The sequence below is a fragment of the Botryllus schlosseri genome, chromosome 13 (genome assembly GCF_051294905.1).
Source record: "Botryllus schlosseri isolate E-star chromosome 13, Bs_hap1, whole genome shotgun sequence".
NCBI classification, from domain to species: domain Eukaryota; kingdom Metazoa; phylum Chordata; class Ascidiacea; order Stolidobranchia; family Styelidae; genus Botryllus; species Botryllus schlosseri.
Window position 1 is genome coordinate 13628396 of NC_137248.1, and position 13250 is coordinate 13641645.

At 44.7% G+C, this 13250-nt stretch overlaps 1 protein-coding gene across 4 annotated transcripts in view; it reads left to right on the top strand.

The window, feature by feature from the left end:
* LOC145453209 (fibroblast growth factor receptor-like) overlaps positions 1-13250 on the top strand; it is a 44380-nt gene that overhangs the window by 15648 nt on the left and 15482 nt on the right. For all 4 annotated transcript variants that reach the window (XM_080331183.1, XM_080331182.1, XM_080331184.1 and 1 more), the window contains 8 exons: positions 1351-1525; positions 1981-2096; positions 2621-2777; positions 5427-5580; positions 7837-7959; positions 8083-8153; positions 8263-8506; positions 12305-12461. In XM_080331183.1, the coding sequence (XP_080187309.1) occupies positions 1351-1525; positions 1981-2096; positions 2621-2777; positions 5427-5580; positions 7837-7959; positions 8083-8153; positions 8263-8506; positions 12305-12461 (1197 nt within the window). The remainder of the gene's footprint in view (positions 1-1350; positions 1526-1980; positions 2097-2620; positions 2778-5426; positions 5581-7836; positions 7960-8082; positions 8154-8262; positions 8507-12304; positions 12462-13250) is intronic.

Sequence of the window (13250 nt, forward strand, 5' to 3'; positions counted from 1 at the left end):
TTAGTGGAAAGAGTTTTGAGGTCAGTGAACTTGACAGCTTGTTGGATTTTCTGCAAAGGTATACCCGCATTTAGTTATAGTTCCAGTTTTGCTCGTGTATGAATTCTAGTATACGACTCTAACATTTGTGCAATGTACATTGTGCTCTGTGCTTCGGTCATCTTGTCAGCTACACACACACACACACGCGCACCCTCCCCCCACATACAAGTAGAAGTTGCGATTTCTGATACGATTGTGGATATACAATGTTATTTGCGGTATACAATGTTCTCTTTACTAGTTGCTTGCGATTATGTTCTGGTTTAATTCAATACGAATATGTTATTCGACAGTGCTAGACTGCTCGTAGTCAAAAGCCATTCCAGTACTCCGAGGAAGTAGAAGTAGTTCGTTAGTTACCACCTCACGCTCAGAGAAATTTACGAACGGCCGCTGTTCGAAAACTTATCGAAAGCGCGCATCTCTGTAAACTTGGCGGCTAGGACCTAACCCATGCGTGCGTGCGATATGTCAAGGGCGCTGCCTTTCGTCGAAATAACGCGGCAGTCGCTCTGCGATAAAAGCAAAGATTACTTTCAATCCGACAGCGGTTCAGATACGGAGATTTCCATGACTGATTCGTTTTGTCAATACCGCTCTGGCGCGCATGAGTGGCCCCGACACCTGCACCCGTAATTGCGGTTTATTTAATTTAGTTCCGCTATCAGACCGTACGAGTGCTCGTTTTGCTGCGCATGGCATGAGCGTGGCGCGGGCCGTCAGCGGAAATATTCGAGTTCAACTATGTCCGAGTCGTTCGCACCCGAGCGTTTGGACACCGATCTAAAATCGAGGCCGCGCGGAAACGCGGTTTATAAACTCAATAGCGGTGATTGGAGATCGGAAATTCGAAACGATCCGCGGCGCCGTAAAGTGAATTGCTCATGCCGCGGAATTACTCCGGAAAAGCCCCGTTCGTTCTTCCGATTTTAGAATGATAGCATAAATTCCGCGATATAACAGCCTGTTTGGCTGTAATTACGACGCGGGCGAGATTTGGCGTTGATGTTGTTCCTCGCGGGATCTAAATCGAGCCGGTAATTTGAGTTTAACTGCTGGGAACGTGATTATCGCTAGTCGTGGACAAAATCCGTCATTGCGTTCGCAGTAAGTTGAAGGCACCCATGCTTACCTGTCGAACTGCTGTACCTTTGTCTGCGATATTGAATTAGTGTTAACAATACGCAGACTCGCTGTCAAGTCCTTTTCCGCTTTGGCCCCACCCCGACAGCTACACGCCTCTAGCCGTAGCACGCGACGGATTTACAGATTAGCGGCGTACACAAGCCTTCCGTCCAATGTTAACAGATCCGCCCATGCTGGTTCCCATCAAAAACCCGGACAACATCCCGCAAATGACGCAGCTCGAGGTGCCGACGATGTACCGCAACAGCGAGGCTTGGCGTACGCTGTGCCTGCCGGGACACGACCAGTTCGAGCTGAACATACCGGCCGACTTGCAGTGGGAGCTGCGGAGGGAAGAGTGAGTATACCGTGAAACACGCATCCGAAATATTTCAACAGTGGAAAAGCTACGATTTAACTTGGGAGATAGTAGCTAGATTTGGTCAAAGTAGTCACTGTGGCCGCACAAGTGGATGTAGATATAAAGCCTTGAATTTCGAATAGTCGATTTCCAAGACGTGTCAAAACTTAGTAGAAGTAGAATCTTCTCAAGTAGAACGTGATAAAATCTGAAAACGTAAGCACTTGAATGGTGATAGTAGTGATAGTATTTCGTTGCTGATAACGTCTGAGATTTCTCAACCCCGCTTCAGCGGACCAGTTCCAAATCGACTCCAAATCTGTTTTCATGCCGAGGCTCTCGCTGATATGTTACCGGGAAAACCGCCAAATCACGGAATCCGTTATCACCGACTATAGACTGGATATTTTCAGTAGACGATGTTGTTATTGTTTATCGATACGTTTTCGCAGCATAATCCTGACGGATCGTCTCGACGAGGGTTTTTTCGGGCAAGTTTTCAAAGCGGATTTATTATCGCCAAACGCGAGAAACGAAGTCATCGTGTGCGCCGTTAAGATGCTAAAAGGTGGGTTTCGTTGCTGATTTTATAACTATTCCAGTGAATTCGGCATTAGAATTGTAAAAACTATTGTTATTATGAAGCCATGCATTAATATTATATTAAGAAATTCGATAATCGATGTTTCACTAAATATAAGCGTGGATTGTGATATGACACTTGGTCAATACGTCATGTTGAATTTGACAATATAAGTATAATACCGCTTATTATAAAAGGTAGTACATCAATATTGCATTAATAAAATGGAAAATGCATGTTTCACCGAATATGCGCGTTACTTGTGATATACGACTCTTAGTAATTTCTGTTCTTGGCATTTGTGATTTATGTAGTAATGTATTCAGGTAAAGGTACAATTAGGATAGGGGTAGGTTAGGGTGAAGACTAGGGGCCACCAAGCGCCCCATCTAGTTCCGAATTCGACGTGTCGGACTCGCCAAGTGCCGAATTCACTGGTAACCATTCCGAGTCATCCGCAAATGTTTATTCCGCGGTCGGTATGAAACGTGTAACGCTTTTGATTCCAGCATCGCGCACCGAGAAAGACGTGCTCGATCTCCTGTCGGAGATGGACCAGATGAAACGGATCGGGAAGCATCGCAACATCATCAACCTGCTCGGTGTTTGCACACAGAACGGTCCGCTAATGCTGGTCACGGATTACGCGTCCGAGGGCAATTTGAGGTATTGGATTTCTGTGCGGGATGTGTTTTTTCTCTGTTACGGTGCGTCAGGGTATTGACGGCGTTCCGCGCTCGAGGGAAACTCTTCAAGGCCTAGTTGCAAGTATTTTCGATGTAAACAACTTCGTGCTTATAGTGTCAGCGAGGAATTTAGTGCGTTGGGATGTTTGATGCGCGGTCGACGGGCGCAACGGTATGCCGTGAATCGGTTTTCTGCGCTGTCCTTCGGCATTTAGGGTGTTACGAAGGTCTACGTTGAATATTTTTTCCTGCAATTCGCACTGCATGGGCACTTCGGCACGTGAAACAGCAGAGCGAATCGCCGATAATTCTAATTCTAATCACATTTGTGAAATGTCTCTATGCTCTAATTACAATTCTAGTCTAATTTCCGTTTTCTTTTCTTCTGGAAATACTGCCTGCAGGAGAACTACATAGTGCGAAACGAGCCAAGTTTGGCGTGCAGACATTTGCTATTTTTGTCTTAATGAGATTGAACTATGAGTTGAATTTTGTATTTCTTTTTAATTCCATTTTTTTGCAGATTCGGTAATTCTAATCTAATTAAAGTCTGAAAAAATTATGGTTTTTGGCAGCAGCCATTTTCCTCAGAAGGCAACCGTATACTTGAACTACAGATTAAATATTTTCGTATCCATTCACTCCACATATGTCTGTGGTGTAGAGGTCACGCGTCATCAAAATGATTGTCACACTTGCAACTTTCAATTGAGACCCAGATGGATCATTCTTTTCTAAAACGCGTAACCTCTGTGTTGTCGCGTGGATCACAATTCTTTCATATCGAGCGAATTTTATTGCGGGCTACATCAGTTTCATAATTGTTGATTTTCGAGAAACCTGCTTCTGGGTCCGTTTCTATATTTAACTTAACTATATGTAGCTTTTACTGGTCCGTAGATCCGATTCGTACCCAGTACATTATTATTTGACGCCTTCGACATTTTAAGCAGCCGGAAGCATAAACTAGTTTGACATGTACGGATTAGTACCTCGCGTGCGTCAGTAACACCGTGTTGAGCCCCGTTTTCCGGGTGTACTGTAAGCAGTCGAGGTTAAGACACACGCTGTTTACGCCGAGTGACAGGTTGTCCCGGCACCCTTCGCGATTAATTTAATCCAGATATCCTCGCCGCGCACCTTGCGAAACGCCACTGCGATGGTGTGAGTAAGGGACTAGTTTTGATTTGAGCTTAAGCCTTCCCGTGTGATAACGGCAGGAGACAAGGTATTGCCCGACTCCGATGGGTATTACTCATGGTAGCGCCAACGTTCGTCAACTATACATTACTGTATCTGAATTGTTATGAATGCCCCGAAGCCAGTTTTACAACGCGGCTTCATACCACAGAGTTGCATGTAAATTTCAGTGCATAATTTTCATGGAATTTGCTGTTAGGCAGTATGTTTCTTCGCTACGCGTACCGTATTTGATTGATATCCGCTGACAAAGTGCCGTAATATGTAACGGTAGTGGCATCAAACAGTATGTTAAGACTTTCAAGTGTTTTGTCTAAACACAAAGTTTGAATGATGTTATGCCGCGGCGACATTAAGATTTCCTAAGTACCGCTGCAACCTGTGGGAATTTCAAACAACATAAATTTACGTCGTCGGCTACAGTCACTCGACTGGTACCTGTGATCATGTGACCTTTTCTGTACCGACCCAAGTATTGATGAGCCGGCCGGCCAGAGGTCTTTACGGGATCTTTTCGGCGTCTAGTCGACAAATATCAAATCCATTAACACTTGTTTTGGTGATAGGCGATAATCGTTTCTTTAACTTCACTACCTTTCGGGTTATGCGAGGATACGATACCAATATACGGGATCATTCATAACGCCTTCCGCTCTATGTTTGTCCGGCTTACGCTAAAATACCATCGTAACTCAAGGACTTGAGCGCCTTTAAACCCCTTTTTTCGTACCGAATTGAACTCTGGCGTGGATTAGAGCGGATCAGTTTACGGCGATTGTCGAAGCGTTTCATTTATGAGTAGAATTTGTCCTGGAATTATGCTGTATACAGTTCGCAGACATAGCACGCGCGCACTTGGGGCTTGACTACCCCAGTAATTGCGATTTTGTGAGACATCGTGATGGTTTGTGCGATTTCAGCAATACATCATTTTGAATTGTGCGTTTTTCCCGTTATTTACCCAATAACAACGCCGTTGTTTGCGAATTGAGTTTTTAGCGTAAGGATGTTACACCGGGTGCATATCCTGCATTGTAAACGCAAACGGCGTCTTTGCAAGATTTTCGCCATAGCGTAAGGTGACTATCAGGAAAACGATACTTTATGATACTGATTTTTGCTCTCACATTCATCCCAATGGGCGAAAACGACTCAAATACGCCAATTGTTGTGGGGAAATATGACAGGGGTGCGGTGCGTTCTGCTTTCGTGTATATTACCCATAAAATACGCAAAAAGATGGATAACGTAACGCATTATAATCCTAGGATATATCCATTTGAAATGGCGCGAAAGCAAAATTTGGAACTAGAAATCTCCGATATCCTGGTTTGCACCTCAGGCTATGGTGGGAACTGGTAACCGCACCTATTTTACACCCATATTGTTACAGTGTAGAGAGTGTTTACGCAACCCTTCCGCTTTTCAGGGAGTTTCTGCGTCGGAACCGCCCGCAAAGCATGAACTGCAACTTCGCCCTGCCCGCGGACGCGCCGGCGCAAGACTTCGTACTGTCGCAGAAGGACCTCGTGTCTTACGCCCACCATGTGTCGCGCGGCATGGATTACTTGGCGCAGAAAAAGGTGAGTCGAGATGCCTCGCTATGTATATCAGCCGCCAATTAATCGCGAGGCCTTACACGCCCCAGGGAATTAGCTCAATAGACAACGGGTGTCGCGTTACTGATGTGGTGCATTGAAAGATGCCTATTTACTTCTACGGCCGTATTAGCGTGTAGCCACACACGGCGATAAACATACGGGCTCCCGTGTTTAGTATAAAGTGGAGGAGTCGATTTACGTAGTTTTCTATAAGCTGTTTGTTTACCCGTGTCTTTTACATTGTCTTTTACCACAATGACTTGTGTACCACTTACCGTGCGTTAAGTGGCGCGGTTATGGCGGGAAAAAGCGACCGCCGTTTCTCTTTCCGGAGTCACTCGCGTGTCTTGCACAAAATACTGTATCTTCAAAGTGCGCAGCTAGAACTAGAACTCTCACCTGAAAGTGTGTGTGTATTGTTTATTCACACCCTACTTTATTCACACCCTACTTCCCGGGGTGTCGATCGAATATTTCAACGGACAAGTTAGCGACCGAACAACTGAACACACCGGTATCCACGATTCACGCCAAACGACGGCAACAGTTTTCTAGTTCGTCAGAAACCAGAACTGTATATAGAACTAGAACTACTCGCATTTAAAATCCGCAACTAGAACTAGAAGTTCATGAAAACCATTCCTTAGTTGAGATGGTCCGATATTCCGCTTGTGTCGCCGTTTCGAATGTGTTCCAACAAGCTGTGGATGGGCTACTTGAAAATTTGCGATGTTATGTTTCGGTGTTGTGGATGGGCCGCGTGTTTGTGTATTGTCTCGATGGCGCTACTGTCCGCGCTTGACCTACATCGCTTTCCCGGCGTTCGAGTATGTGTTTGCTTGTTTTGGAGCGTTGTTTGCGGACAAATAACGAGATCGCGAGGGCGGAAACGATTTTTTCCGTTTAGAAATTATTCATGCTCAATTAGTGATCGTCAACTTATACTGTTTGATTTTGTCGACATTTAGCCTCGACAATGTTTGAATGAAACAGCGAAGATTGCTGCGATATGCCTTGCCAATTTGCGGGCGTGATGTATTGCTATTTCTGACCCATGTTCCGCGCGTATACGTTGGTTGCCCTGTGTGGTGTCGATCGGATATGATTTGCACGAGTTTGCCAGCATTTAAAAGATTTTAAGACTCCCCGTTACTCCCGTCGCTCGAGTGAGCCTACAAGCCCTACTTAAAACATACGTATCGCTAAATTCTGGATGCGCGCTTCGTTATATGACATAGACAGAATACGTGATTCCGCATTCGTTCTAGTATACAATTGAAAATGTTGATCATATTGAGATAAACCCGAATATTTTGGGCTGGTACTCGTCTGTAGTTTTATTGTTTGTCTACCTTAACCTTTTTCACAAATCGTTCGTACTTGAGAAAATCGCCGCTTTCACCCTAGCTTGGTTTGTCACTTTAACGATTATGTGACTGCCTCGCCCTTTGCGTGTATAACCGATCTAAATTGTGCGTTTCAAATACTCCACTGGCTTGGAATGTTCTGGAGCTCCGCGCTGGTCCTTGTCGAATCGTATGCTTGCGGATTTTTGTTTGACACTGTTAATCTCATCGGAAGCGATGTTTAATTTGATCGGTATGCGAGTCTGCCAATTACGAATTGTGGGATTACAACAGCTTGCTTTTCGATAACCGCGTTACCTGTATTTGTTAGGTTCGCGACTGTATACGCGCGCAATGTGTAATGTTGACTGTAGACGAAATGGTTTTTCGGTCACCAGTAAGCGGTGGTGTTTTACGAAACCCCAGAACTGTGGTTCTTCACCCGTACTAACCCGGTTAACTTGAAAGCCTTCGACGAACTCCAAATTTCCGAAAAATCGACCACATTAGAATAATGGTACACAAAACGAACTATGAGCACGGTTAATAGAAGAAAATCGCTGGAACAGTATTTTCACACAAAACAGAAATATTATTGCGAATCTTACTACTGTTGTGTGTCTTGACCTCGAACGAACCCCTGAGGTTCGTGTGAACCCCGTTTAGAACCACTGCCGTGGGCCGTGCTTCAAGTCGGCAGATCGGGAATCACGATAAAGCACATCGAACTGGTGTAAAATGACCAATGAACACCAAAACAACATCCCGATCGCTCGCGGGTCTGAGCGATGAAATCAGTATTATAAACACACTCCGACGCCGATTTTTCCGGTCCGGATTTCGATTACTTCCAATTGCCCCGCGTTTCAAGTTCGCTTATTGTTCGCGACAGTGCGTGCACCGGGATCTAGCGGCTCGCAACGTTCTCGTCACTAAAGACCGAATCATGAAGATAGCCGACTTCGGCCTGGCGCGCGATATCCGATCTTGCGATTATTACAGAAAGCACACCCGGGTGAGTGTACAGAGCTTCCTGCCCGCTTCCGAAGCGGCCCTTTCGAGTGGCCGCGTCGAGCAGGTTTATCCGGCCGGTATTGGCCGGTAAGCGCACTCTAACGCCCAATCCTTTCCCATTAAGGGTCACTTACCCTACAAATGGATGGCTCTTGAGGCGATGGCGGATAATGTGTTCACTCACGCCACCGACGTGTAAGTATGACTCTTACTGGCGATAATCTATTGTGTTCCGTTCTGTCAGGAACTGCGCTCTGTCGACGGATTAAGTTTTTATCTGCCCCCCTTTTTCTGTCTTCCGCAGTTGGTCTTTTGGCGTGCTCTTGTGGGAGATCTTCTCCCTGTCCGGAACTCCTTATCCGGGAATCAAAACCGGCGAGCTGGTGAAGTTTTTAAGGACGGGCAGGCGATTGGATAAGCCGCAGTTCGCCACGCAGGAGATGTACATGCTGATGAGAGACTGCTGGGAGGAGGACCCGAGACGGAGGCCGATTTTCAGGAGTCTGGTCGAGGATTTGGAGAAGATGATGTCGGAAGCTTCCACCGATGTTAGTGTTGCCCATATATTGATACTTCCGCCCATTATTATATATGTTAGTGTTCCTTACTTTTGATCGAATGCAATGATTCATTCGGCCATTGGCCTATAGATATTCAAGGTAGTCGGTGTGGCTACAGGGGTTGTAATGACTTGAGCCGCAATTTTCCATAGACTCGACTTGACTCGAGTCATTTTGTGCATTGACTCGACTTGTACTTGAGTCAATGTGCATGAATCATCGCATTGCATATCACTTATTCAATTCTCGTATACCAAGACATGTAATTGATGAATAAGCCCAGAAACTCTATTTTATATGTGTGATAATGATAGTACTATGAATGTGAAAAGACTGTTCAAGCATCTATGGAGAATTAGTCTGCAGTGGAAGTACTGCAAACTTAGTGACTACCCCTGCGATGGCCGGCATGATGCGTTTCGATTCAGTCATTCGCAACCGGCTGTGAGACCAACAATCGAAACGCAGTATTTCGTCTGCTGAATAATTCACACGGGGCTTTGATGCGGCGTCAAATTATCTTGTTGCGTGGTGTTTGGCTCCGGTGGAATTAACAGCGTTGCCAATTAACAAGCGGCCGCCGTACACTGGCTCTATTCGATAATCCGATCCGACTTTGGGCAATTTTATGATCAACGAAATGATATCTCCGATGTCAACGTGTTGATTCTCGCTGATTGGAAGTGAGAAGCGAGTATGCAACGCAACGGTAGTTGGAAATCATATCGCTGTATAATTGTATATCGATGATTGTGATGTTCGCTATCCACACTGCTGATGTGTCTGACGACATGCCTTTCTCTTTCTTTCAAAGTCGTTTTCTATGCTGGTTTAGCTGTAGCTCAGTAAATTCGGCAAACCCCTTAGCTCAAATCGATGCATCACAGCGAAATTGGATCGCCGATTTCCACCCAATAAGATGGTTACGCACACAATAAGATTGTCACGTGGCATGAAACAGTGCTCATTCGCACGTATCGTGAAAAGTGTAGCCGTAGTCGTGGTGATCCTAATTGACATGTTACATGATAGGCCTATGGAACGCACAAATTAGTAGACTAAATCTGAAATATGTGATCGCTCACATATTTAGATATCCTGGTTGGGACGTGTTTCGCACATGTGGTTATGATATGATTATGATCACCACGGCCATGCTACGCTTTCTGTAATATCTGTAAACGGACACGTATTCTACCTTCTTCCATTCTATTTTATATCAGGGACACTTATCATATATCGCGTTAACCACATGTCTGTAAAACACGTTCCCAATTACGATATCAAGATGTGTAGATGGACATATATTTCCGTTATGTTCCAGCATGACCCAGTATTTAAATTGTAGGATAATAGATTAGATTAGAAGTAAAATACGTGTTCATAAGGATATTGTTATAAATACAGTCATGGCCGTAGCGATCACAATGATAAACGTACGCACGAATCGGATATACCTGATATGCGTGTTCAATCTGTCCATCCAACCCGCATAGTGGAAGTGTAGTCATAACCGCAATGATCCCGAATGGGAAACAGCGTGTTGAATTATATGCCATATCTACCATACGATAGCCTGATATCACATCAGATTGACCTTTGCCGATGAAGCAGGTTATATATAGTGGCGGTGACACTAAACACGACCGCAACATGTCACGATATGCCTTATAATCCCCCGAAAGGTTATATATTGTTCGGTAAATCGATACGAACCGGGTAATAGGGGTCGATCTTGAGCGGGTTATAACGCGCATTACCCCGGAATAATGTGACGAACGCTATATCGACTTTCGTCAACACTACGGAGCGTGCTTTCGCCCGTAGATGCCGCTTTACGTAGCTAAACAATGATTCATGGCAAACATGCAATCGGAGGCGAAGATAGCTCGAAATTGCGGACATGATATCTGGCGGATTCTTCCGGCCGGTTACTACGGCGGAGGATGTTAGTCATGTTGCTCGGTCGTGGCGCGCGATCTCTTGACGAATCGCACACGCCGATACGCGGCTATCCCGTGGAAATGTGATTCGCTCTCGTAATCGGTATGATATGATACGCTTGCCGTTTGTAAAAAGTGGTCTGCGAGAATTATTTTTATGCCCGTAGCAGTTTACTTATGGCGCCACTGTCTAGGCCAGGAATGACTAAATATTTCTAGTAATGGAAACACATTACGATTCTATTCTGACATCGACAATTTGACGATGACATAACAATGTTACAATTGTTTGCTTTATCTACTTGACAAGTAAAGAAGTCGCACGTGTTATGTTCACATCACCTCGATTACTGGACACAAAGTTCACGTAAAAATAAAATATGGCCGTTTTCGAGATCCGGCTGAAGTCTTTGTATCCATTGTTTTCATTTCAAGCTGGTAGAGAGTAGATATTGTCAGTAATCATGCAATTTTACTTTTTTGGCTACTTACTCAAATGGGCATGATTTTATACTGCTCTACGCTAGGGATGGTGTGAACGTGAGGTTCAAGTTCGCGTTCTGTGTGTGAACCTCGGAAATTTAGACTGCACTGTGAACCTTTTTCATATATTACAATTTTTACTTCATTATAACATCTTTGGTTGAAATTTATTGCATTTCAACTGGGGGCCCCTCTAATGCATGTCGCTAGCGGCATAAAAAATCAACACTAAACGATCATGCACCTTGACAATCTCAAAAATTTTACCTGCTTCGTTACGAAAGTTTGCTCGAAATATCCAGCTTTCCGTTCGTGAATATTTAGTGACTCTCTGCTGTGAGCTTGACCCGCAATCACGCAACATCAACAGCGAAATACACTACATGTAGGTAGTCAGCGAATGATGCTTATTCAACCAATCAATGAAATTGATACCATTGTCTGATGTAAAACATCTAGCAGGGGTACAGGGTCAATCTCGATTTAATATGTTTATCGTATCATAAAAAGCAAATTCCTGCGATTGGGGTGTTGGTTATTGCTGTATAACTTGTTATAGTAATATCGGTAGCAAGTACAGAAACCCGTTTTACACCTTGCTCAATATCAGCGTAGCAATACTCACTTGCCGAATACATTGTTTGGTCATCGGTCTGGCCTATACCGTTAGCATATATTCACTTGGGGGAAGATATTGATTTTATGGGATAATTATATCATTTGATTGTCCCAGTTGATACATTTGACGACGTTTAATACGTCAATATGTGCTTCAGCATTGTAGCGTTGTTTGGCACGAGTCGTCGCTAGGTATCGTGTACAGTACATTAATATTGACTAAGACTTCACTGAAATGCAGAGTTATAATTAGCAATATGACGTCACGTGACGTCATGAGGTTCACGTTCGCGTTCACACAGAACCTTTGAAAAAGGTTCGCGTTCACACGAACCCGAACCTTTCAGAGGTTCACACCATCCCTACTCTACGCCATCATTTCTAGCGCTACTTGAGTACCAATTACCAACTATGACTGTATTTTTCACCTCTGGCAGAGACTGTGGGTGCGTGGACAGTCTGACCATATGAGCATCCAACACAATAGCACGTCACACTTGAGCATATGGGTTAAAGTTGGGGTTATTGTAAGGTTACGGTCGCATGTAGGGCTTGATTAGTAGATGGATTTGGGTTAGGGTTAGGGTGAGTGTAAGGGTTCATTTTATAGTTAAAGTTCGTTTTTGCTATCAAGTCCGATGCTCGACTGTCGATTTCCTTGTGTCTCCTGCTGATATGTCGTGCAAACGATATTATACATTATTGAAATATTGCAGCCGAAAACACGACGTTTTTCTTCCAGGAATTAACGGGTATCGAGTACGACCCTGGCGCGGTCTATCCGGACAGCAGCGAGTCCGAAGAAACGGACGAGGACGACGAAGACGACGACGTCTTCGTGCAGACCGAAAACTCCGACTCCATCTCGGAAGGCAACGTCCCGTTTCGCGAGGAGCAAGGTCCGTCCGCTTTTCGTAATCATAAAAGCAAATATTAACCTCGCCCCGGGCCGTTACCGCGATCGTATAGAGCCCACCGTTGTTGATTTACCGGTGCCGAGCGGATGTTATGAGCCCGGGCATTGTTTGCAGAGCTCAGATACCCCGCGCGGTTTTTCGGCGATAAATTTTTACGCTTCCGAGCCGCGGCCATTGTGCGCATTGTTAGCGCGCGGCGCCTGAAACCCCGCGCTGTCCGCGCGGGTTTATTAACGCGATACTTCGTCAATAGCGCTGCAATAATAAATCTTCGACGGTCGAAGTAGGCCCGTTTTTTTTCGCGGAAGTCCGGTTAAATATCGCTGAAATGCTATTGTGCGGGTCGCCGTCTGTGTTTGAGATATCTCCATCGCCAAGTCTGCGGTTATGAAAGCGACCCGTCGAAATCCCCGTGACCTATTCGCGTAATCTTTGACTTTGAGGGTTACAATTTGGAATGTCGCCGGGGTGTCTTTACGCTGTCGCGTGGCGTTGACAGGAATTTATCTACGACAGACTTGGATGACTAGATAATTGGTGATTCTAATTGCCTAATTAGAGTAATTGAAGCGAAATATCTCCATTATAATTCAAATTTAACTTGTTTCAATGCTCCAATTTTAATTCTAACTTGATTATTCTTGTTTCCTGAAAATGCTACATGCGAAACGAGCCAATCTTGGTAAACTAATGTACACTTGTACACTCAAGTACAGACATTGTCAATTTGTGTGCATGTCAGCATGAACTTGGATCTGATATTCACTTTAA